This window comes from Canis aureus, chromosome 13 (genome assembly GCF_053574225.1).
Source record: "Canis aureus isolate CA01 chromosome 13, VMU_Caureus_v.1.0, whole genome shotgun sequence".
NCBI classification, from domain to species: domain Eukaryota; kingdom Metazoa; phylum Chordata; class Mammalia; order Carnivora; family Canidae; genus Canis; species Canis aureus.
Genome location: NC_135623.1, coordinates 14,576,489 through 14,602,885, shown reverse-complemented (window position 1 = coordinate 14,602,885; position 26,397 = coordinate 14,576,489). Strand labels below are relative to the sequence as shown.

The 26,397-nt window shown below is 56.7% G+C and overlaps 1 protein-coding gene across 1 annotated transcript in view; it reads right to left on the bottom strand.

Annotated features, from left to right (window-relative positions):
* The window catches only part of CSMD2 (CUB and Sushi multiple domains 2), a 495,152-nt gene that overhangs the window by 229,026 nt on the left and 239,729 nt on the right, over nt 1-26,397 (bottom strand). Inside the window, 3 exon segments of the mRNA XM_077844850.1 lie at nt 1,526-1,638; nt 4,206-4,309; nt 17,982-18,103. Of these exon segments, the coding sequence (XP_077700976.1) occupies nt 1,526-1,638; nt 4,206-4,309; nt 17,982-18,103 (339 nt within the window).

The following is a 26,397-nucleotide window of genomic DNA, read 5'->3' as shown; positions in this document are numbered from 1 at the left end:
GTGACATTGTGCCAGACGCGCCCGAGCCCGCTTCCCACCCGACAGCCCCTCACATACACGGACGCAGCTCCCCCCTCCGGGAACACTTGCAGGGTCTCTCCACCGTCCCCCCGGCTTGGACTCGGCCCCCAACGAAGCCCACCCCCGACACCCTGGGTAACCTCTAAGTGCTGACTCTGAGCCCACCTCCCCCACCGGGTGACTCGGCCTCGAGCTCCCCTGCGGGTCACCGCGCGGACTGCAGTGACGTTGCCCCGTCCTGGCTGCGCTATCGACGTCTCATCCGCGCCGCTGATAAAATATGGGCAGACTAGGGGCTTGGGGTGGTGCCCAGACCGCCGGGCACGTTCGGGGCTGAGCATCCAGAGGACCTCGGATGTGGGGGAGACGCCTGGAGCCCCGAGTCCAAGCCCTTCCCTGCCCCCCAGTAGTGCGCGTCAGAGCTCAGCCCTGAACCCGGGTCTCCAGCCGCCGTGTGCCGACCTGATGCGTCTGCACTTGCCCTGCACCCGCACCGTCACATCCGAGCACCCTGGACCCTCACCGAGGCCCCGTGACCCGGGTGCACGTGAACAGAGCCCCAGAGAGGCCTGCGGTCGCCCCCGTGCCCCCCGCCGACCAGCCTCCCCCGGCAAGACCCTTGTGCAGCCGGTCCTCCAGTCGCCTCGCGGCCGGTTACCGGGCCCTGAATGGGGTGCAGGAGCTGGGGCCCCCTCCCCGCCGCCCGGGCCTCCAGGAGCCGCCGCCGCGCCTTCTCGACTCTAGGCTGGCCTTCCCGGGGGGCCCTTTGCAGAGGCCGCTTCAGGGCCGCCTGCCCCCGTGTCTGAGCTCCCACGGGCTGCGTGCCACGCGTGTGCTTTACCCGTAGCTCCTCCCATGTGTCCTGCGTCACCGCCGGGTGTGGGCCGTCGCCAGGGCTCAGAGCTGATGCGTCTGCCCCAGCACCCGGCCTGCCCACCCGATGCCCGGGGGACGCCTTCCGTCCCCGTCGCTGCGGACACCGGCGTCAGCAGTCATCAGCAACAGGCAGTCGGGAAGCCTGCGGAAGGCTGGGGGGCATCTGCTGGGCCCAGGGCTCTCTGCTCCCTGGACGCTTGGCTCCCGACATCCGGGGCACCCTCCTTTGATCCCCCTCAGGCCACCAGCAGTGCACATCCTTCGGCAGCCCCGCGCTTGGTCACTCAGCGCTGCGACACCCACGCGCAGCGGCTGGGGAAGCTCCCAAAGCTGATGGGGGGCTTTAAAGGTCGCCACAAGCCAGGTACGGATGCAGATGTAAGCACGTACATGCCTGGTGCTGCGTGGCCTGCACCTCAATCCCAGGAAACCCCCCAAACCAGCCGGGGGGACCCACCGGCCGACGGAGGCTGAGGCTCGGACAACATGAGCAACATGCCTACAGGGGGTGGGGGGCCGGGAAGCCAGTGTGGGGCACGGTCGGGATTCGAACCCAGGGCCAGAGGGCCCCACATGCGCACCTCGAGCAGGACTCTGGAGCGAGGGTGTCAGGTCCCCCAGCAGTTACCTTCGTACGAGGCCTTGAATCCCAGGGAGCTGCCGCTGCCGTCGGTTTGGAAGAGGAGCCACATTTGATGGTTGGTGCTGACGATGAGGTCTGGGACCGAGGTGCCCGTGAGGCTGTCGGGAGACAGAGCGTTAGAGGTGTGACCCCCCCACGGTGCAGAAGCCCGGCCCTCACCCCCGGGGCCCCGCGGCTCGTGCACAGGGGCTGGGACCCTCACTGCCGCCCGCTCCGGCCACGGGCAGGGCCTAGGCCAACCCGGGCTCGCTCACTGGGCATCTGTGCCCTGACCCTGCTGCCGGCGGGTGTAATGAGGGCCGTCTACACCCAGGCCACCGGGGCCGCCCGCGTGGACCGCCGCAGGGACACGGAGCCCCATCCCCGGGGCCCTGCCTTCCTCCTAGGGAGCCGTGCCCCTCCCACACAGAAACACACGCTCCCACACACGAAGCTACTCTTAGCATCCCGCCCGCACCCCAGGGCCACGTCCTCTCCGAAGAATAGAGTTCAAGCATGGGGAGGGCGGATTCAGCTCCCGTTTACCCGACACCTTCCAAGCGGGTGGTTTTCCATCCGTTACCTCTAGGGACCCTGTTAGCCCAGGGAGGGACTGCGTCGCCCCCACTGCACAGGCGGGAAGACAAGGGTGCGGAACGGGCCGCGGCCTCCCCGAGGTCAGCGCGAGGGGCGGTGGCACGGCCGGGGTCCGAGGCGAGGGCGGGGAGGCTGGGCCTCCCGTTGCTGCTGGGACTGGACGCGTCACCCTGGTGTGGACGGTGCGACCTGATAGGGGTTCTCGCTCTCTGCTCTGATCCGGGGTCCCCAAGCTTGGGGGCGCCACGGAGTAGGAGTGCCAGGGGCTGGGGCGGATCCTGCAGCCAGTAAGGACGGACGGAGGCTCAGCTGGGCCGGCTCTGGCTCCGGGAGCAGATGCGTGTGACCCAGTCAAGGCCACGAAGGAGGCCAAACACTCGGTGTGTTTCCCCGGAGTCAGGGGTTGACGCTGACCTCACGGCCCCGAGGGCGGGGGAGAGCCCGGGCGGCACAGGCCGTTGCTCATGGGACCCTCTGTGAGCCCCGCGGCCCCGAGCCCCGAGCTCTGTCATTCTGTGTTAAGCAACGAGATGGTGGTGAGGAGGCGTTTCCAGCTCCGCGGCTGCCGGGTGCCCTCTGTGGCCGAGCTCACCAGGATGCTTGTCCCGGGAGGACCCGGAGCCAGGATCCGGGCCTTCTCTCTCTCTCTTTTTTTTTAAATTTAATTTAAATTTTTATTTTTTATTTTTTTATTTTTTGGATCCGGGCCTTCTGAGCAGAGCGAGCTGCTGCACCGCACGGGCCGGGGAGCGAGGGAGGAGGGCGCTTGCGTCCCGTGCCCACTGGCCTGGGCTGCAGAGGACGCATCACCGTGGCCTCGTCCTGGTTCCGGGGACACAGCCTTAGGGGCCGTCACTGTCTCAGCCGCTGGATTCAACAAAGCGGGCGGCCCTTCCCCGCGCGGAGTGGCCTCGTCCCGTCAGCCGACGGCCTGCAGGGCAGCCTCCTCCGGGGTCCAGAGCCCGCGGGCCTTCGCCCTCATCAACCTTCCCGGTCCCCGGTTTGCAGACTCCCTGCAGGTCTCGGGGCCTGCGCGTCCCCATCGGTGAGGGAACTGACGCCTCACAGCAAACCCCTGGCTGTCACACGTAGACCCGACCGGCTCCGTTTCCCCAGAGGATCCGGGTTAACGTGGCGGCGCAGGCTGCGGGGAGGACGCTCACAGGTGCGCGGCCCGGTCCGTGGGCCGGGGAGGTTCCGTGTTGCCGCCGTGGCAGTGGGTCACCTCGTGCATCACGTAACTGCCCCGACGGGCTCTCCTCTGACAGGTGTGGGGAGGCGGGGACGTGCCCAGGGCGGCAGGGCCCCGGCACGAGGCAGCGGGGGCCCAAGAGCCATTGGCCTTCGGCATGAACAGCGGAGGGCGCTGGCCCGGGGGCCGCTGGCGGGGAGCGTAGGGCACGGGCCGCCGTCCTGCATGAAGCAGGATTGCAAGGCCGCTACGGCCACCACCCGGCCGGGCCACCCTGGGCCTGACCCCACCTGCTAAGTGGGGGTAACACCATGAGACCCCTGATGTGGACGGTCCCCCACCGGGCGCCTGGGCACATGGTCGACGTGGGGTATCAGTGAGGCCTGCCCCCCCGTCCCCCCGACCTGGGCAACGGAGATGAGCATGCTCTGCCTCTAGGCCAGGCTGCCGGTGGTCGGCCCAGGCGAGGGACCCAAGATGCCGCAGAGCGGATCCCCAGCCCGCGCAGGCCTGGACTGGACCACACGACGCCAGCCTGCCTTGGCTGGGGAAACGCGCCCCTGGGCGCACACCCCTGCAAAGTCCTCCCAGGGCTCCAGCGTGCGGCGAGGCCACCGGGACCCGGCGCCATCCCCACCGAGGTCAGACCTTGCAGGGTGGACGTGGCCTCGGGGACAAGCTGGGGCAGGAGCAGGGCGCACCCACGGAACCAGAGCCCTGGCGCCCGAGTCGCCGTCCTACACGCTCTCCCTGCGGCGCCCGCGGACCGTTGGCCACGGCTGCTTCCTGTGGTCGGATGGGCCCTGTGCCGCAGCCCTGAGGGGACCCCGTGCACGTCCCCCCCCCCCCCCACGGCCAGGCCGTCTGCCCTCCCGACGGCAGCCCCGCCTCACTTACACGTAGAGCACCGTCTTCTGGTCCCCGTCCTGGCCGCCGTCCCCGACCGTCAGGGTGTCGTAGCCCCTCTCCAAGTCAAAGTCCTCAAAGGCCAGCTTGATCACCTGGGGAGGGAGCAGGGGTCAGGCAGCGGGCAGGGCTGCGGGGGTCGGCAAGGGCCCCCCCGACGCCAGCCTCCCCACCTGCCGCCCGCCCGCGTCCATGCCGCCTCCTGCAGGAGGAACCGCTTCTCTCCAGGCTGGACAGTCCCTGGGGTCCCCTCAGGTTCTCCAGAGTCCGGCCAACCTGGGGCTGCTGTGGCAACGCCAGGCGCACGTGGCCGCCCGCGAGATCAGATCCTCCCTCCGCGCTGCACAGACGTCCCCGGGACGGTGGCCAATGTCCAGGCCTCACGTGGAACCTCAGCTGCCTCCCCCCGCCCCCGGCAGGCCCTGCCGGAGCGCCTCTCAGCCTCCCCTCCACCTGCTTCTCTCCATCTGCTTCTGTTCCTTCGTTGGCTAAATGAAGGTTCCAGGAAGGAGGTTTCAGTGAGGTTCTCCTTCCTGGTCTCAGCCTGGCCTCCCACAGGATTTACTAGGCTCACAGCACGAGCTCGGCTCAGGACGCGGGTTTCCAGTCAGTGCGGGCCCGTCCTGGACGGGCAGGGAGCCAGCACGTCTGCGCCGGGGGATGGCAGCCCTGTGAGGGCTGCAGGTGCACGGGGCCCTGGGGCTCAGGCTCGCAGGGGACAACAGGGGGACCATCCATAGGGCTGTAGGTGCACAGGGCCTGGGGCTCCTGGAGCCTGAAGGCGGGGGCAGGAGGACCATCCATATGGCTGCAGGTGCACGGGGCCTGGGGCTTGTGGAGCCTGCAAGGGGGCAGCAGGGGGACCGTCCATATGGGGACCATCCCCATAAGGCTGCAGGTGCGTGGGGGCCTGGGGCTCATGGAGCCTGAAGTGGGGGTAGGGGGACCATCCCCATAAGGCTGCAGGTGCAAGGGGCCTGGGGCTCGTGAAGCCTGCAGGGGGACCGTCTGTAGGGCTACAGGTGCGCGGGGGCCTGGGGCTTAGGCTTGCAGGGGGCAACAGGGGGACCGTCTGTAGGGCTGCAGGTGCGTGGGGGCCTGGGGCTCCTGGAGCCTGAATGGGGGGCAGGGGGACCATGCATAGGTCTGCAGGTATGCAGGGGACTGGGGCTCAGGCTCACAGAGCTTGTGGGGGGCAGCAGGGGGACCGTCCATAGGGCTGCAGGTGCACAGGGTCTGGGGCTCATGGAGCCTGCGGGGGGGGGCAGCAGGGGGACCTTCTGTAGGGCTGCAGGTGCATGGGGGCCTGGGGCTCACAGAGCCTGCAAGGGGGCAGCAGGGGGACCAGCCGTGAGGGTGCTTGGCCTTCCGAAGGCCGCGGGGGCCGGTCAGGCCCCGGGGGAGGCTGGGAGAGGCAGGGTCGCTGTGAGGAGGCGCGGTCTGGGCATGGATGGGATGCCCCAGAACAGGTGCCCACTGTCCCCGAAGCTCCGCCCCACGCGCACGGCCGTGCTGTTTCCCTCGGGGACAGTGGCTGGGCCTCCAGTGCAGGGGGGCGGCTGCAGAAGGTGCAGGACTTGAGAGGTTTGCCTGGAGCTAAGTGCAAAGGGCCTTAAAATCTCCCTCGGCCGAAGAGCCAGGGTTTCCCCTGGGGGGTGGGGGGGCGGGCGTTTTCAACAGTAGGTGGCAGACGCTCGCAGGTGTTTGAGGAGCACGTTGGCCGGCGGCTGCAGGGGTGGACACGGGTGTGGCAGCAGTCGGGTGGGTGAGGGAGGAGGGCGATGGGGGCGTGCGTGGGGCCCAGTGCGGGGCGCAGGTGCAGTGGGACATGGGGGCCGAGCGCGTACGGCGGGGCCGGGGCCGCGCGCCTCCTGTGGCCAACCTGGGCCTCCTTCTGTCGGTTTCCAGTTTAAAAGTCTTTCCATTTGTACCTGAGGTCGCGAAGCTACAGGGGAAGGGAGCCTGGGGTGCACGGCCTGCCCCCTGCACACGCCGCCGTCCCCCCCTCCCCGGACCAGCACGTGGTTCCCTGGACTTCGTTCCATTCCTCACTTTGTCTCTGGTTTCCTCCCCCACGACCGTCTGTTTCTTAAAGTCCACGTCCGGGCGAGTCACGGGTGCTTGTGCTTCTCAGACCCCTCTGCTCGGCCTCCTGCCCTCTAGCCCTGTCCCCGTCCCTGTCAAGGCGAGCTTTCCTCCAGGGCGAGCCACGAGCCGCCAGCTGCGGGTGCGCGTTTGTGCCTCGGGTCCTGGGGAAGGCGCCGGGCTTCCTTCCGGAGGAGCCGACCGCTCCCGGGGACCGTGTTTCCTTATGGTGCAAGCATCCTGGGTGCAAACCCACGTGCACGAGGGGCACGGCCCCGGCCCCGCTGCCCCCGGCCCCGCAGGAGCCCCCGCCACGCATCGCGCACCCCATCCTGGGGCCCCCGCCCGGCCTGCCGAGCCCGGCTCCCCCAACGCCCCTCTCTGCGGCACCTCTGGGGTGAACACCCGCGAGCATAGGACGGGGCAGCGGAGCCGAGGATGCTTCCCTAGGAAGGCGAAGCCTGTCTGGGTGTGGACAGGAGCCCGAGCTTGGACATGCGTGAGGAAAGGGAGCAGGACCATCCTGGCAGACAGAGCGGCGGGCGGACCGGCGGAGCCATGGGAGGCGACTCGCCCAGGGATGGGGCCGCGGGAGGACCGGGGCGCACGGTAGGCGAGGCCTCTGCGCGGCTGGGGCTGTGCCCTGACCGCCACGGGGGTGATGGGCCACCTGGGAGCCACGGCCGGACAGCGCCTCTGCACCAGGAGCAGGAGCACCGAGGGACGGTGGAAACAGGGGAGCCGGGGGAGCGGGGGAGGGCAGGCAGGGGTGTGGAGGAGCCAGGAGCACAGGGGGTGGGGCAGCCAGGGGTGAGGAGGGCGGGGCAGCAGCGGGGGCAGCTCCAGGCGCAGAGGGGACACCTGTTGGCCGTGGGGGGCCTTAGCCCTTTCGGTTTCCCCTGTGGGACAAGCTCAGCCCACACTCCCTGCAGCCCAACCGCATCATCCAGACCATCTGCTTACACTGCCCTCCGTCCCCCTCACCCTGGTCCTGTCCACACCGCCCTCCTCCCCCTCACCCTGGTCCATCCACACCACCCTCTGTCCCCACACCCTGGTCCTGTCTACACTGCCTTCCATCCCCCTCACCCTGATCCCGTCCACACTGCCCTCCTCCCCCTCCCCCTGGTCCACTAGCCCTGTGGGTCCCAACCCCAGCCCTGTCCTGCCGGCCCAGGCTCTCCTCCCGCCAGCACCCACCCCGTGCGGGGCCCTGCTCAGAGCAGTTCCCATACCAGCCCGGGGAGCCCAGGTGCCCAGCTGCCCCCTCCCCCTCCCCCTCCCACCTTCCCGAGCTCTAGGCTCCATCCCAGCCCCGAAGGCCCGAGCCTCTGGCCGCCGTGGCCTCTGCACGCGGTAAGGCTGCAGACGCGCTCTCCCGCCAGCAGCCTCGGGGTGCAGGACCCTGGTCACCGCGCCACCTCCGGATGGCGACTAGACCATCACGCCTGCGCTGGGAGCCTTGCTTGGGGGGCCGGCCCGGAGCCCTAGAGGGACTCGCATCACCACTTAGGGCAGCCCCGTCCCCGCGGGAGCGATCATGGTTAGTAGAGGGCAGGACACACACTGCACTGCGGGTGCGGGACCGGCGTCGGCCCTCTCCTGGGCGGCCCGGTGTATGGCCAGGCTGTCCCGCGGTCACGGCGTGGCGTGCCCATCAAGCGGCTGCCGCAGGGGCATCCGAGGCCAGACGGTGGTGGCCGCCCGTGAAGCAGGCAGGACGCGGCGGCTGGGGCACTCGGCCAGTGCCCCTGTCCCAGAGCGGGAAGCTGGCCGTCACCCGGGACGCAGGCCCGTGTGGGCAGGGTCTCGCTGCCGGCCGTTCACAGCCCGGTCTCTGCGGAGGGCACGGGGTGGCGACGCCGGGGTCCCAGGCACAGGCACCCAGAGGCTGCTGGAGGCGCGGAGGGAGGTGCGACGGGGCGCACGCCGGCCTTGGGACTCTGCTGTCCCGGGAACCAGGCACCTGTGAGCCTCGCAGCAGCACGTCCCTCCTGCACCGCCCACGGCCACCCACGGCCACCCACGGCCACCCCGGGTGCAGAAGGCTGCATCCTCACATGCTAACCTGCCAACTGTCACCCTCACGACAAAGCTCAGCATCGTGGCGAGGCCACCAGAGGCCGACACGGCCTGGCCTGTGCTTCCCCCCTGCCGGGCTCCGGCACCACATGCTACCCCACGGCCCGCAGCCCTCCCGGGGCTCCCAGGGCTCGGTGTGAGCCCGACGCCCGCCCGCTGCTGTGTGAACGCTGCTCAGGGCACTGACGGGCGTGGGCAGGAAGGGCACTCCCTGTTCCGGGGCGGGCCTGCTGGGGGGGCCCTGGCCGGGACCTGCTGGGCGCCCAAGGGGGGGCACGGGGGTCTGGGGGAGGGGGGATGGGAAGCCAGTGGGCAGCGGGCCTCAGCCCAGGACGGGAGGCAGGGCTGGCGCCCCTGCGCAGGCCAAGGGGAAGCCCAGGGCGACACGGACAAGGTTCCGAGGCTCTGGAGCTCTGGCCACGGCCACATGAGATTTGGGGGCCTGAGGGTGACGGACTCACATGCAAGCACTGGCCCCTTCACCCACTGGTTGATGGATTCACTTACTCACTCGGTCCTGCAACAGTTAAACTGCACTCACCGTGTGGGGGCTTTGGGGGGGAACACAGGGAGGTGAACGTGGCCACTGCCCAGAGAACTCATGGGCCAGAAGAGTGGGTGCGTGGGTATGTGGAGGCATAGGAGGGGGACAGGGTGAGGAGGTGCTGGGGTCGGGGAGCATGGGGAGGGCATAGGGTGGGGGGGAGGTGCTGGGGTCGGGGAGCATGGGGAGGGCACAGGGTGGGGGGGAGGTGCTGGGGTCGGGGAGCAGGGGGAGGGCACAGGGTGGGGGGGAGGTGTTGGGGTCGGGGAGCACAGCCGCCACCTGCCTCCACGGTAGGACCAGGACCCTGGGTCCCAGGAGGTGGGGTGTGGACCGCGGCTCTGGGCTGTGCCCTCCCGCCACCCCAGGGTTGGCTTCTCTCTGGGCCTCCCTGCCGCCCTCCCGGGGCCTGGGTTCCTGGGCTCGTCACTGCTTCCTCTGCCCACAGAGGTTCTAAGAGGGGGACGAGGGGGACAAGGGGGACAAGGGGTCAATGTGGAGGAGCTCACAGGTGCTTGCGGGGGGCGGACGTGGTGCTGCCCGCACATGCGCCAGGGCAGCTGGGCCTTCCTCGGCCTCCAGCCCTTCTTCCCCTCTTCCCCTGCTCGGTGCAGGGAGCCAGGCAGGCGTCCTGGAAGCCTCCCCTCACTCAACGCCTCCGCCTCCCCCTTGGCCTCTCTGCCTGTGGACTTGGCCGCCTCGTCTCCAAGTCTAAACAAACACCCTAAGTGGCCCCAACGCGGTGCCCGCCCCCCGGGTGCCCCTCCCCCGCACACCCCTGAGCGCGGGTCTCAAGGGCCGTCTGGGCTCCCTGCTCCTCGCCGCCCCCTGCCCGCCCCCTCCTGGCCCACGGCTGCGTCTGCCCCACACTGCCCTGGAAGGTCCCCCTGCGGGGCCAAAGCCCACGGCGTGTCTCCGGTCCCTTCCGCAGCACCCCTGCTTCCTCGCCACCACGGCGGGAGCCCTCCTGCCCTTTCTCCGCCCGGCCGCGAGTCTGCTCCCTCACACTGCTCTTCCTCGGCGTCCTGCCCTGGGGCCCAAGTCTCTCCTGACCTCCCACGTACCCAGTGTCCAACCGGTCCGGTCACTGCGAAACATGCACACCGTGTTTCCCTCTTGATCCCGCAGAGCACGTGCCTCCCCTTTGGTCTCCTCTGAACTCCTCCCTTCGGTCCAGGGCCGAAGGCCTCGCATCATCACGCGTTCACTGACTCCCTGTGTGCCGTGCGCCCACCACGTGCCGCTACGGGGGTCACCTGGGGGTGATGTTCGTCAGACGCTCCTCCTCCCTCCACCCTCACATGCAGGCAGCCTCCGAGTCCCATTCCATTCCCTGCATTTCTCTTAACTCCGTCGTCTCCTCCATGTTTCCAAAGCCTTGGTGGACGCCCCCCCTTTTCTTGCTGGGGTAACTGCCTCTGCCTCCTAACTGGTCTTGCTTCTCCCTGGTTGCCTCCACTGCTGCACAGGCATCTTTCAAAAACTTGAATGTCCTGAAACTGCCCCGGTTTGGCAAGGAAGGCTGATCCCAGGGCTGCTGTTTCCAGGCCGTCCCTGTGCCCCCGGGACCTTGTTCCATGGGGCAGCGGGGCCGCAAGGACTGGGCTTAACTCCTGGTGCTGCCACTGACGACGCGTCACGACCAGGTTTCCCACCCACTAACCTGTCCTGGATTCCGTTTCTGCAGCCATCAGGGGGGCTCTTACCGCCTGACGAGCTGCGCCGGGACGAGAACGAAATATGATCACTCATATGGAGGCTTAGCGCAGTGCTCTGCGCACGACGTGCATTTGTAAGACCGACAGCCTGACATTCTCGCCCTTAAAAATCTGTGTCAGGACAAAGCCCAAGCCTCGTTGTTGAGTACGTAGGCGCGTCACGATCTGGATCCCGTGGGTTCTCCAACCCGTCTTGATCCAGACGCTGGACCCCTTCCAGCTCCGAGAGGCTGTTCCAAATCTCCGGGCCTTGGCGCACGCATCCGCCCTGGGGTGTGGATTCCCAAGCCCACTCTGGGTGCAGACCCTGCTCAGATGTGAGAGCCTCCCTGATCGTCCAGTTGGTGGCTCCTTCCAACATTTTCCAAGACAGCACCCCTCCATCAGCACCCACCCGCCCTCTAGGTCTCGTTCACCTGCCTGTGAACGTTCTCTCCTGTGAACCTGCTCCTCGAGGGCAGAGATTACATCATGGTCAATGAGTGAACGGGTGCTCATCTCATGAGGCGCAAGGCCAAGCACCGTGAACTTGGAGAGACAATGCTTTTTGCCGAGGGCGACGCTCCAAGGGTGACTTGGACATACCCGGGGCTCTCCTGCGGCCCGTGAGCAGGGCTGGGAACGCACCACATGTCTGCCCTGACATCTGCAGGAAGGCAGCTCTGATTCTGCAGTTTGGGATTTCTAGGTACCACGCTTACACCCGCCCTCCTGCACTCAATGCTCCCTGGCTCTCCTCCACCGCGGTGGCATTAAGGGCCTCCCTTCAGGCTCTCGGGGCTCCTCCGCACTACCTGAAGCTCATAAAGGGCCCACGGAGGTGACAGGAATGTCCTTTTTCACAGCCTGACTCTGAGGGCCTGGCTTCGGGAACCCAGACTGGCATGACCTGCAGGGCATGTGAGGGACTGACTGGTATGGAGCCGCTGACCCTCACACACCAGCTAAGACTGGCCCTTCTGGGGGCTGTGGGGAGGGTGAATAAAACTGTTTCTCAGCAACTTCTCAGGCCTTGTTTACACTTTCCCCTACACCCCATCTTCAGGTTCAAAACAAAACTAAGATAAGCATCTTTAACAACGTCCAAGAAAGAGCCTTCTCATCAATGGCTTGATAACCTTGAGGTAGTTAAGTCCTTCTTCTGATCCAGCCTCCATCCCCACATGGCAGCAGCGTCCTTCCCCACTGACTAGGTTCATCATCAAATGGTTTGATGAAATGGGAGTCTTTGTACAATGCTTTGCAGAGGAAATCTTTTTCCATTGTTGCCAGCATTGTGGTCCTAAGCACCCTGGCCAAATGATTTTAAAATGTTGAGTGGGAAACATAAGAAAGGGAGACAGAACATGAGAGACTCCTAATTCTGGGAAGCTAACTAGGGGTGGTGGAAGGGCAGGAGGGGGGGGTGTGGGTGACTGGGTGACGGGCACTGAGGGGGGCACTTGATGGGATGAGCACTGGGTGTTATGCTATATGTTGGCAAATTGAACACCAATAAAAAATAAATTTATTTTAAAAAATTGAGAAAAAAATGTTGAGTAGAATTTAGAAAGAAAAAGACAAGCTTTTTATGAATTAGTAAGTGCTCTGAACTGAATTATATCTCCCTAAAATTCACATGTTAAAGCCTTAACCCTCAATGTGATGGAATTGGGAAATGAGGTCTTTATGGGGGTAATTAAGATTAAATGAGGTCATAAGGGTATGGCCTTAATCCAATGGGATTGGCGTCCTTATAAAAGGAGCAGAAGACACCACAGGGTTTCTCTTTGTGCATGCACACAGAGGAAAGGCCATGTGAAGAGGACGTCATCCCTACATCCCTAAGTTAGGAAGAGGCCTCACCAGAACTTGAATTGGTGGACACCCCAATTGTGAACGTCCACCCTCCAGAACTGTGAGAAAATACATGTTCCTTGTTAAGGCCACACAGTCTGTTTTGTTTTATTATGGCAGCCTGGGCAGACTTACAAAGTAAGAATACTCGGAGTCCAAACCCAGGGACTGTAGGGACCCAAAATGTGACCCAGAGTATGAGGCTGGCATTGGCTTTGAGTAGATTTTTAAAAAACTGGTGAAGTAGAACTCTGGTTTTCAGGGCCTTGTGGGGAACAGGGAATAGGAGATAAAGGTCAGGACCCACCAAGGTGGGGGCTCTAGTATGACAGCCCCGAATGATGTTGGGCTAACTAAAGCTGCACCCTGGGGATCCCTGGGTGGCTCAGTGATTTAGTGCCCCCTTCGGCCCAGGGCATGATCCTGGAGTCCCTGGATCGAGTCTCACGTCGGGCTCCCTGCATGGGGCCTGCTTCTCCCTCTGCCTGTGTCTCTGCTTCTCTCTCTCTGTGTCTCTCATGAATAAATAAATAAAATATATTTTTAAAAAAAGCTGCACCCTTAGTGTGAGGGTAACCCCCGAGACTCCTTCACAATAAGTCTGCCCTCACGTGGGTCTGCACATTACTTGGGTGGGTCGGAAACTTCATACTAGGAATTTAGTATGTGAGGTTTCTGGCTGGTAATGCCCCCAGGCACTGGGCAGGAGTGAATGTAAACTCTGTCTGGAAGAAAGCCTCTTCTACCCAGGTCTCAAAGAAGAAAGTTTATGATTCTAACCACATAGTCAAGAATTACAGACAAAACAAAGAAGGAAACACAGTTCCCGGGAGGCAAGAAGTGAGAAACAACAGACAACAGAATCAAATTTGCAAAGACTTCAGAAATTGAGATTTGCAAATACAGAATATAAAATAAATATATTTAACATGCTTAAGGAATTAACAGTTTAAACATATGAAAAGAGGGCAAAATACTATAAAATATGATCAAGAACTTCTTAAATAAAACCCCAATAGGACCTCATAAAATATGAATGGCACTATTTGAAATGAAAAGAAATCGAATTCAGCAGAGGTTAGATGTAGCTCAACAGAGACCTGGTGAACAGAATGAGAGAAAATTATAGAAGTTAAGAAACACAGAAGATGGGTGGGAAAGACAAACATATCTTGTCATACTTTGAGGAGCAGAAAAGAGAGAGAATAAAGGAGAGAAAACAGCTGAAAAGACAATGGCTAAAAATCTTCCCAAACTGGTGAAAGATACAACCCACGGATTCCAGAGCTTAATGAAGTCAAGCAGGATAAATACCAAGATACCCACAACTAGACCCCTGATCATGAGATTGCAGAACAATAAAGATAAGGAAAAGACCATAAAAGCAGCCAGAAGAATATCATACAAAGGAATGACAATAAACTTGCAGCAAGAATGGGGGCTAGGAGACACTGGAATAATATTTCCACGTGCAGAGAGAACATAATTGTCAAGAAAGACGACTCCGTGAATAGCGGTGTTTTTAAGGACAAGGGGAGAACAGACATTTTAAGACAAATGAGAACTAAGAAAGTCTGTCATCAACAGGAAAATAAATTCTAAAGCATGTACTTTAGATAGAAAGAAAGTAATTCCAAAGGGAAGGACTGATATGCAAGAAGAAATAGTGAACAAAATAGTAAATGTGTGAGTAAATCTAAATGGATGTTGTTTTATTAACCAAGAGCAATAATGACTTGTGAGCAAAAGAAAGGCAACTTGAAAATACACACACCATAAAGTATGAATTGGGAAGGAGTAATTAAAGTCATAGTGTCCTAAGACCTCTGACTTCCAGGGGGAACATACAATTACTATTTACATTAGACTTTATTAAATATGCATATTAACACTAGACATCTAGGGTAACCCTAAAACATAGGAATTATAATATAATTTAAATGGTCTAACTTTTCCAGTTGAAAGATGACTTGTCAGAGGGAATTTTTAAAAATCCAGCTATACATAAGACGTACATAAAGGAAGTAGAAAGGTTGAAAGCAAGAGAGCAGGGATGAGTTATTCAACCAAAACCAAAAAAACACCCCTAAAAAAACAAACAAACCAAACCAACAAACCAAAAGCTGATGGAATAGCTGGGGGGTGGGGAAAGCTTTCAGGTCAAAAACATTACTACAGGTAAAGAGAGTCATTAAATAACTATTTTTGAAAAAGCTCAATCCACCTGCAAGATATAGGATTCTCCACGTGCATGCTCTAGTAACAGGCTCAAAATATATAAAATAAAAATCGACAGAACTTCAAGGAGTAACAGGCAAACCACCATCATAGTGGGAGATATTAATACGCCTTGTCTTGCAGTTGACTGAAAAAGAAGACAAAAACTAATGCATATATAAATGATATAAGCACAATTAACAAGCTTGATGTAATGAAGACATTAGAACACATAAACTGCAAAATACATCTTGATTTTTCAAATACACAAAGAATATATGTGATAAATGACATTCTTGATCCTAAAAGTCGAATGATTCAATTACAGACGATGTTCTCTGACCACAAGCTTTAGAATCAGTAACAAAAAGAGAGCTAGAAAAATCCTTTATTTGGAAATAATTAAGAAATATTTCTAAAATACTCTTGGCTGAAAGATAAAAAGAATAATGGAACTGGGAAATATTCAGAACTGAAGGATAACAGAAATACTGCCTATAAAAACCTGTGGGAATGTAGCCAAAATAGTCCTCAGAGGGAAAGTTGTAGCCTTAGATGCTTTAATAAGATTGGAAAATAATAATGAATTAAGCATTAAAGTTAGGACAATAAAAAAGGAGTAAAACCCAGAATATACCCAAATATAACAAAGGAAAAGAAATTGGTGAAATAAAAAAATAAATATATCAAAAGAAATATTAACAAAACTAAAATTTTTGGTTCTTTGAAAAGAATATAAAATGTGAAACCTCTGGCAACACTGATTTAGAAAGATACAAAATTAGAAATCAAACGGGGGGGGGATCCCTGGGTGACTCAGTGGTTTGGCGCCTGCTTTTGGCCCAGAGCGTGATCCTGGAGTCCTGGGATCGAGTCCCGTGTCGGGCTCCCGGCATGGAGCCTGCTTCTCCCTCCTCCTGTGTCTCTGCCTCTCTCTCTCTCTATGTCTATCATTAATAAATAAATAGGGATCCCTGGGTGGCGCAGCGGTTTGGCGCCTGCCTTTGGCCCAGGGTGCGATCCTGGAGACTCGGGATCGAATCCCACATCAGGCTCCTGGTGCATGGAGCCTGCTTCTCCCTTGGCCTATGTCTCTGCCTCTCTCTCTCTCTCTGTGACTATCATAAATAAATAAAAATTGAAAAAAAATATTTAAAAAAAATTAAAATAATAAATAAATAAAATCTTAAAAAAAATAAATAAAAAATAAAACACCTCTCTTAAAAAAGAAAAAAACAGGGAATAAAATATATATAGTAATTATATATATATATACACACACACAACTTTATGGCCAAGAAATTTGAAAACTTACTAAAATGGACTCAAGAAAAAAAAAGAGATAATAGTCTCTTAGTCATTTAGAGTATTAAATCTATAGTTTGAAATCTTCCAACAAAGGAACACCAAATCCAGATAGTTTTGCTGTTTTAAAAGTTCCACCAAACTTCCAAGGCAAAAGTTATTCCAAGCTCCACTATTAACTCCGTAGGATAGAAAGAGAAGATACACTTGCCAGGTCATTTTACGAGGCTAACGATATCCTGATGAAAAAAATTTGGCAAGGGTAATATGGAAAAAAAAAAGGCTAATCTCACTAACAAGATGGAAGCAAATTCCTAAACAAAATATCAGTGAATCAAATACAGGCATTTATAACAACTAAATGCTTACTTAGCCTCTAGTACTCAATTACCAAGTTCAGTTTATCCCAGGAATGAAAGGCTGGTTGTGATTCACCACACTGAGAAAATTAAGGGGCAAATCATGATTATACTAAGAGATATAGAAAGGTGCTTGATAAAAAAAAATTAAAAAAAAAGAAAGGTGATTGATAATATTCTACATTTATTTATGATGAAAGCACTCAGGAAACTAGAGTCGGAAAGGAACCGTAAATTAAAAAAAAAAAAAAAGAGTCGGAAAGGAACCATAAATTAAAAAACAAAACAAAACTAGAGTCGGAAAGGAACCATAAATTAAAAAAAACAAAACAAAACAAAACTAGAGTTGGAAAGAAACCATAAATTAAAAAAAAAAAACTTGAAACAAAAACAAAAAAACAAAACAAAAATAAAAAAATTGAAACATCATACTTAATAAAATAAAAACATTCTCTCTAACATCAAACAATGGCAAGTGTGTCCACCATCATCACAATGACTGACACTGAAAACAAAAACAAAAACAAAAACAAAAAAACAGTGACTGACACTGTACTGGAGGTTCTCGCCAGAACATAAGGGCAAGAAAAAGAATAATGAGAAATTCTAAGGATTGGAGAGGAAGAACTAAAAACCATCATTCTTTGTCCTTTATAGAAACCACAAATAATTCAGAGATAAATTATCACAAGAGTTGCTATATTAAAAAAAAAATCAAAGAACAAAAATTAATTGCCTCTCCAAACACCAGACAGAAGTAGGGAGAAAATGGAATTTTAAAGGATCCGATTTTATAACAGTAACCATAAATACAAGATATCTAGAAGTACATAAATTAAGAAACGAGTAAGATCTAGAATGGGAAAAAAAATCACACCAGTTTATGGACAGCCATTAAAGAAGCCCGAAGGACCCACACACAGCACCCGCATGGATGGGGAGACTCTGTATCATCAAGGCATCAGTTCTTCTCGAATGTGTGGTTTTGGTATAATTAAAGGAAAGGTTCTAACAGGTGGTTTTGTGGATCCTGGCAAGATACTCGTAAAGTTCACGGGAGAACAAAGGGCCTGGCATAGGAAAAAGCGAACTGAGAGATGAACACGTGAAGAGGTGTATCCAGCGGCGCAAGCCACCCTTGCCAACGTGGGTAAACCGTGGCGACGTGATTTTGAGGGAAGTTAAGACTATAGAGGACACGGTCATGTCTCTGTGGGGTTCAGGTGCTGGCTTACTGAATAAGCGTGGATTTCTAAGGGCGCACGTTTACATGCCAACGACGGAGGAGAGCTGCGTAACGGGGGCGCACAACCGGGGCACCCAAGGGACGGGGACTGGAATGGGATTGGTGAGGGGCACGCGTCACTAAGGCAACGGTGGGGTTTTTCTTTTTTTTTTTTCTACGTGGGGAAACGACTGTGCAGTAGTTTGTTGTCTTGACGTTCTTTCCATCTTACTTAGGCTTAAAAACAAATAGGCTTTTTAGCGACTTGATATTTATAAGAAACCGTCTCAGAACTGCCTGCAGAGCATCTACCACAACCAGGTTCCGGGTTTCAGCCGCCCGCAGACCCGGCCGCACCTGCCCCCGGGCCCCTCCCGCCCTCCCCCGGGGCCTTACCTTGGCGGGGTTGAGAGCTGTGATGATCCACACACAGTGTGCATTGTTGTCGTACTGAATAGGGAAATTGGGGGAGGTGATGATGCCCGAGGGGCCTCGGAGGTGGGCATCACACATGCGGGCTGCAGGGACGAGACGAAAGGCAAGCACCTTAGTTTAGACTGGCCCCACTCCCCGTCCCCCCTCCTGCCCCGGACGCAGCCAGCTTCCCACCTCCTCCCCGGTTCTCCCGGGAACGCTGGGGGAGGTGCGGGCTCCCTCGTCTACACCTGCTGCTCCGCGGGCAGGTGTCGCCGAGCTAGGCCCCTACACCGACCTGCGGGCCCGCTGACCTGTGCGGGTCCCCCACTGCCCTCGGCCCTCCTTAGAGCCCCCCCCCCCCCCCGGTCTCAGGCCGGGTGCCCGGCCCCCGCGGGGATCTGGGTGCCACCCCAGTACTTCCCAGTTCCCCCGCCGCGCTCGCACAGGCCCGAAACAGGCTCCTGCCTGGAGCGTAGAGATTCAAGGTGAATTAGGAGAAGTGCTCTCCTCAAGGAGATATAAAGTGTTATCAATCACAGCGTAATCGAATTAAGCTCTTTAAAATAGCTTCTAGACTAATTAGATTAAGTAGTGACGGATGACAGTTAGGGTACTACGTCGCGCGCACGCGGGCCTTTGCCTTCTCCGGGACCGGGCTTCGTGGCTCTGGCCGTGTCGCTCTTGAGCGTTGGCGCCCGGCTACTTTGCTAGAGAGTTCCAGGAGCCGGTCGCATCGCTGCCCACGTGGCAACGTATCCTAATCGTAGGCAAAGTGCCCAACAGTCAGGCAACCGTGAGCAAGCGCAAGTGCTCGAGTGTATAAAGTGAAAGTGGTGTCCAACCTGCTTTCTCTGATGGGGCCACGCTCCGGGGGCTCCTCCCTGCGTGTGGGTAGCGGCCCCGCAAACCTTCCCGGGGACACCCCCGTTGGAGGCCGGGGAGCGGGGCCCACAGCCCCCGGGCCTAATGGATCTGCTCACTCCCTACGTGGGCTCCCACGGTCGGTCACCCTGACACTTCCTGAGCATCTGTTACAGGCCGGGCAGGAACGGGGAGAGGAAACCCCTAGGACAGGAGTGTCCTCTGCAAGGGCCACCGGCGGGCGGGAGGACAGTGGGAAGCAGCAGACTGAGCACAGCAGGTGTCGTCAGGGGACCCTGTAAGCAGCTGCTGGCTCAGAACCGCTCCTTCCTGGTGGGTCAGCACCGTCCGCGAGGACGTTCCCTTGGGCGGCTCGCCCCCATCCTGGCACCTGAGGGATCCTGTCCCTCAAGAGCTCTGGTGGCAGTTGAGTCGTGTTTGGAAAAAGCCCGAGAGAACCCCTTTCCTCTACCGCCTTCACCCGCAGCTGTCTGCACCGGGAAGCTCCTAGAGTCAGAGACCGTCCTGGATACCTCGGGGCCTGCAGGCAGCTCCCCGTGGCAGGAGGGGTGGGGGGAGCAGGGCCCTGGGCCTTTCCAGCTCCGCCCCTCAGATCTGGAATCCGCTGGCTGCTTGGTTGAGCCTGGCCACGCCGGCAAGCCCGCCTGGCTGTACCTCACCTGCAAAGCCGGGCTGGTGCTGGCACCTCTCCCAGCATGGTGAGGATGAAACCGGCGGAGAGACCGGACGGGAGGACTCGTTCAGGCCTCGGGACATTGTCAATACTCAGCGAAGGGGACTGTGGGACCCCCAGTGCCACGTTCACTCGCTTCCCTACCTTCCTTAGGACTTTCCCCCCTTGGCTGAGAATATCAGTACGCAAATGAGAAGAAGACGATCAGAGCCACCCCGTGACCCCGCTGCCCACCTTTGCAAAGAGGACTTTGTGGATTCGGGACCCTAGCCCTACAGGGAATCCCTACAAATCTCCACCAGCACCATTTATACCTCTTCTGGGAAGTCAGGTTTTGCTGCTTAAAAACCCTTCGCCTTCAGACTCCATTTATTCTGCACTTGTTTCTGAAAATCGGATGGTTATGTGCACTCTGTTGAGATGTGCTCAAGGTTGTTGGAGAGAACAGGTCAAAAAGTCATTGACCCCGTTAAGGGCTTTGAGGGGCTTCAATAAAATACTACAGTGTGCGGACAGTTAACGTGGGGCACCCTGAAATAGGCTCAGAAGGGAGCCCCAGTTACTTTTCCCCTCTGCTGTCCACATAGGGTTGGGGGGTCTGTGGACAGAGAGACCTTCCGCTGGGATCCCACCACGTGATGTGGCCCGTCGATGCCATCCACACAGGCTGGCAATGTGGGAGGTGCTCAGATGTTTGAGTAAATGGATAAACACATATTTGTGTTTCTCTATTTGCCCTTTCCTGTCAAATGTTCTTCTGGGTGGCTTCTAGGAGAGACTTCTCCAGGACCTCCCGGGCCTCTGCTCTGCAAACAGCGACCCAGGGGACCTTGGGGACCCTTCACAGGGACCCACGGCCAATCCTGGCACGGAAAAGCCTGGCATGGAAAAGCCTCGAGCTGCTCCAGGTACAAGTGCCTCTGCTCTTCTCTCTTCTCCCCAGATCGTGTCCCCACCCTATTGCACGCTGCGTGCCTCCATCCTCGCCCTTTCCCCAGGCCTCTCGAACCACATCCCTGCCACCAATTCTAAGGCCAGCTACATCTCTCAGAACCTCCCACCCCAACTCCTGCCTCGACTGAAGCCTGGCTCCCCCACCCCCCGGCCAGTGCCTGTCCTGCCGCCCTCTGCCATGGAGACCTTCCTTCTGCCCCCACAACATCCTTCCACAAGTGTTAGCTGAGCCCCCAGAAGAACCCTCCTTCGATCGTCACTAAGTTCTCACCCCACTGACACCAACGCTGTCTCCTGAGCCGTAAGTTCCCTGTCCCCTCTTCCGTCCTTACCCAACTTAGACCTCACGGTCCGTCATTATGATCGTTTTTCTTACAAATCCACCCAAGTCTCTTGCTCCTTTCCCCCTTCGTCAGCCTGGATGACAGCAATCACAGATGAACCCCTCAACCTCCATGCCCAGGCCTGCCCCCATACAGTCAAGCTTCGCTAGAGAGAAGTCGCATGAGTAGGAGGCGTGACACCACTACAAATCCACGATTACCCACTTGAGAGGATCCCAGATATTGCCCAGGGACTCTGCCACTGAGCTCTCAGCCCTGCTCAGACTTACGCCCCACATGTGTCCCCGGGCCCCTCACCCTTCCCCTTGCCTCTTCTCACACTCAGCTGATGAGCTTGCTTCAGTCCCTGTGGATGACTCGGAGGACATCTGGTGGGCACACCCTCTTCCCGACCCCCAAGTCTGCGCTCCTATCTGCCTGTGTGCCCACCTACTTCTTCTCTTCTGGTTCTAATGGAGAGAGGGCTCCCTCCCCTTCCAGAGGCCGGTCCTCCTCGTGAAAGCTGGTGCCCCTGCCCGAGGTCAAGCACGTCCCTGAGCGGAGCCGGGGCCTGCTGCTCTGGGATTTGTCAGAGTCCATCTATGGGACCTTAAACCCCACCATCCCATTGTTTGCCCTGCTGCCTCTGAACCCAGCAGACTTGGTTTCAATGTACCTGTTGTCCTAAGCATAGGCCCCTCCAGCCCTCTGGCTCCCTCGTTTCTCCTCGCCTGCAGATCCCTACCTGGGTCCTTCCTTCACGACCCAGTCCACACCTCAAGACCCTTACCAATCCTCTTGCCCTCGATACTCTTACATCCCCCACTGGTGAGCCCTACCACACAGATTCACGGTTTCCATAGCAACTGACGTTTCAGCTGAGGTCGGTCCTCTCCTTTGTCTTTGTTCAGCTTCCTTGACGGTTTCCTACAGAGGCAACTTCAAACAGTTGCTGCTCCGTTGAGCCACTTGACCCCAGTGGTTGCTTTCTGCTGTTTGCTGCACTTGAGCTCTCTGCAGGATCTGACCCTACGGATCCTTCTCTTTGGGAAATTCACACTCGTTGGCTTCCGTGTGCCTCCTAGCTCCTCTCCTACCTCTCTGACGGATCCTTCTCAGCTTCCTTCTTGTTCATTGAGTCTTCAAAATTAGTTGTTTAAATCTGGGTCAAGAGTGTATAGTTCTTTGCACATTGTCTATTGGTTTACAATTAAATAAAAATAAAAGTTGCCAAAAAGTAAGGAAGAGGGTGTTGTTCTATGTGGTTCCATCCAGTACGTTGACTCCGAAGGGTATCCCGGTGCCATTTTCCAGTAGGATAGAGCTTTGGGAGTTAGGGCTTGAACCGCTGCTCAACCCATTAGCTTTGCGCCCTTGGGCAAGAAGGTTGATCACTCCAGGTTCGAGCTAAACATAAAATGTGGGTATTGCCGCTTTCCTCATACAGAAATGATAGAAAATGCTATTGAAATGCCTACACAAGTGTAAGTAGTATAACAAATGGGAGCTTCATCATTGGTACAAATATAGGGGTAGGAGTCTCAGGCAACAACGGGGCAGTCAGTGTACCACCAAGGGGGGAAGGATCTACAAAGGAGAGTAGAGGAAGGTAGGGAGGGGTAGGGGTGGGGGAAGAGCAGAGCTCTGAACATTCGTGTTTAAGGTGCGGGGCTGAGAAGCTGATGCAGCGGAGGCCGCCGAGAAGGAAGCCGTCACACTGTCCAATCCCGCTGGCGGGTGCCCTATGTCCCACATTTCACTCCCATTTTTTATGAGAACGAGGGAGATGATTCAGAGCATTTTCGTAATCTGCCCTGCGCCATGTGGTATGTTAGCAGTAAGGCTGGAACTTGAACTTAAGTTCTCTGAGTCCTGAGTCAGGTGCTCTATCCACCAAAAGGCTTTTTATACTCTTTTTTTTTTTTAATTACTAAATGATTCTATTTAAATTCGACTGGTTAACATACAGTGCATCACAGGTTTCAGATGTAACAGCCAGTGCTCATTCCATCATGTGCCCTCCTCGGTGCCCGTCACCGGTTACCCTAGCCTCCCACCGTTCCTTGGAGGTGGCCCAGGGGCTGTTGAGAGGGGGCCCTACTAAATCTCATGCCCCTGCCTCGATGAAAGAAGCTCCATGTGTACCTGTTTTATTAGTAGGCTTCTGCAAAAGCTCATTTTTTAACTAGTGGGTTCCATATATAAAGCAGGTCTGACAAGCTCTGAATTCTCCTACCCGTCTCTACCTGGGACTGCAGAGAATTCACGTTGCCCTCAGTCTGCTTGGGATGATCAGACTCGTCTAGGAGTCAAACTTGAAACTCACTCTTTTTTTTTTCTTTTTTTTTCTTTTTTTTTTGGAACTTATTTCTTCGGTGGGACGGAAAAGAAAGAAAAACCCGTGAATACCTAATTTCAAATTTCAAAAATGAGGGCACGGTCCTGTATTGCTCGTTCATTCCAATCATCGCTTCATTCATGTCACCCTCCAACATGTGTTGAGAACCTATTATTTGCCAGGCCCCGTGTTTTAGCAGAAATTAATTGTGTGGAAAATGAATATTTAAAATCAAATCATATTTTAAATGCATTAGAGGGGAAAAAAATAATACCGCTGTTATTGGTAGTGGAGTCCTTCTTAGAGTGCGATCTTTTGATAACCTGCTTATTAGCGGAGCTATCCTGGAATTCAAAGGGTTTTGTCCCTTTTTATTCTTGAAGTGGAGTTCACTTGCACCGCTATAAAAATTTACAATTGTGACAGTAATTCTAACTAATTAAAAACAAGAGATTTCTAGAAGAAAAACTTTCAAAACTATCACAATGAGAGGAGCCTTGAATCGAGTGTCTGTCTCAGCCCTTGGCCTTCAGGGAAGCTGAGGACGGGCCATCTGGGTCCAGACCCAGGAGGCTGTGGCTTGTCTCCTCCTCCGTCCCAGGGACCCGGGGGAGAGAAACAGGAGGGGGCCAGTGGCATTCTAACTGCCTTGAGAACCCCCTCTCCACCGTGGCTGGCTTGTTCAAATGTCACCGTCACTGGGAAGAGGAGACTTTGTTTTCCGAGCTCGTAAGTGAGGGCACAGCTATGGCTAAAGGTGAGGCAGGAACCTGCCCCGGACAAGCATGCTGCTAGGCAGCAGGGGTCCGTGTGTCTGTCCAGCCGAGGGACGGCCGTAGGACGCGCCAAGACAGCGAGGCCCCGAGGGGTGAGGGTGGGCTCCCAGGCCGGGGAGGCTGCGCCCAGACGGTGCCACGAGAGCACGCGAGCCTCGCGGGCACTCCTGGATCCTGTCTCAGTGAGCGCTTTCAAGTCCACTGCCTCCTGTAGTCCTCATGGACATGCTGGGGAGTAGTCACGTTCTTATGATCTTTGCCTTTTAGCAGGAAAAAAAGAGATTCAAGGAGGAACCTGCCCAAGGAGGCCTGGCTAACCAGCGGCGGCGGCTGCATTTGAATGCAGGTGTGCCTGGCTTTGCTTTCCATGGATTTCCTCTGCCTTCCGGTGGCAGGGGATGTGAGGGAAGGAGGTGTAAAGCCTAGCCCGGAGCTCAGTTAACAGGTGGCGGAGAATTTAGAGTCCAGTGCGCCAGAGTCACTGCAGAGGACCTGAAGGGGCCACACAGCACATCTGGAGAAAAGGAGGAGCACGGTCACTTGACTGTGACCTTCCTTCTGAACCACCAGCCCTCCCTTCCCTGGGCCTATGCATGTCCGTCACCGCCCTTACCGAGAGGATAATCTTCCACCAGTGGAAAGGTCTTGGGAGAGACAGGAAGGACTCCACTGCTGCCCGAAGGCATTGTCATCCCGGACCCTCAAAAGGAATTCTTAAAGGGCAGGTCGGCCCAGGGTCTCCCGGCCCTCCAACATGATAATCCTGCGCCTCTCTACACAGCTGGTTTCTCGGCTCCCTGGAAATCGGGTGTTTGCTATCGGTTATTCATTCATTCATTCAATCACCCGCCCGACGTATGCTATCGAACACCTACTACGGGCCAGGCCTCGTTCTCGGCAGTGAACAAAACAGAAGTCCTTGCCCTACCGAGCTGATATTCTAGTGCGAGGAAATGGGTGTTCTTGGCGAGCTCCTCCCGATTCACTACGTGTGTCCATATCCGCAGCTCCATTTGACCCCATCGACACAAGACAGGTAGCGCAGGTACCATTATCTACGTTTACAGGTAAGAAAACAAGCCCAGGGCAAACAGGTGATTTGCCAAACTTCCCACGGCCAGCTGGTGGCAAAGCTGAGAGTTATACTTAAGGCTTCTTCTTTTGTTTGATTTTTTTTTTTAAATATTAAGTAAGTGCAATCTTTGAAATTCTTTTGATTTTTAAAGAAATATTAGGTAACGATGTAGCTGAGATGAGTGAGAACACAAAGTGCATTGTTAACGGTGGGTCTTGGCCACGTCAACGGTGAGAATGAGTATATATGCCCAAAGTTTCTTTCAAAGGTATCTTCATGACCCTCTTCCAAGGTCCCTCAAAAACACATTAAAAACAAACCAACAACAAAAAAACAACCAACCAGAGTGGGTCTCAGTTCCAACTCTGTCTCTTTCTTAGCATAATCATCATCCAAGCTCTTTCTCCTGGACTCCTTTCTATGCATGAATTTCATCTCGGTACGTAAGCCTGGGGAGAAGCAAAGCATCTCCCTCTTAAACAGGGAAGGATCCGCAACGTGACGGGATGGCGGGCGATGTGCCGTCCCCTCAACAGGGCCGCTCCAAACAGCACCTGCTGGCTCTGTTCACAAACTCATTCTTGCTCCAAGAACTGCGCTCCGGGCATGCACACCAACGGTCGACGAGAGACGCACACAGAGCAGAAGAGCCTAACAGCCAGCTATGGGGAGCCGGAGGAGGAGGAGGAGGAGGAGGAGGAGGAGGCAGCGGGGGGAGTCCTGGGGCAGCAGGAGGCCAGGAGGGAGCTGCTGTCCTGTCTCAAGGAAGGAAGACACTCAGGTCTACTATTTTAGGATGTGGGGGATGGGGCCTCTGGCAGCCCAGCCTCAGCCACGCCACGGCTGGGATTGCGGGGTGGCGGGGCCTTTGAAAACAAGATGCCCAGGTGTGGGGTTAGAAGAATCCCACGGAGAAAGAAGCCTTCTGCTATCACAGCCCCTGTGACTCCTGCCTAGCTGAGCGCACCCTTCTCGAGGTGACAGGCCTGTGTATTGTTTACGGAAAGAAACAGAGGGTCTGGGACACACACGTGTTACAGTGGAGGGATCCCAGGGTAACATTATGCAAGGCGACTTCCCTTCCACTCTCGCTGTAGTCGTGCTGTCTGTGCAATGAGCTGGCAACCTGCTTCCTTGTGCCCCCCCACCCGCCCCACCTGACTGTAAGGTCTATGCAGGGCAATCCCCACCCTCCGTACCTCCCGACCTCATACCCACAAGGTGCTGACCAATCATAAGTTAATTAGTGAATGCAGAGCCCAAGGCCCGGAGCACAGCGGGGTGAGCCAGGCTGGGTGAGAGCGTGTACCCTCAGGTGGGATCAGATGTACCAGGAGCCGGGCCCCATCCTCCACGCGCAGCCCATGGTCTGGC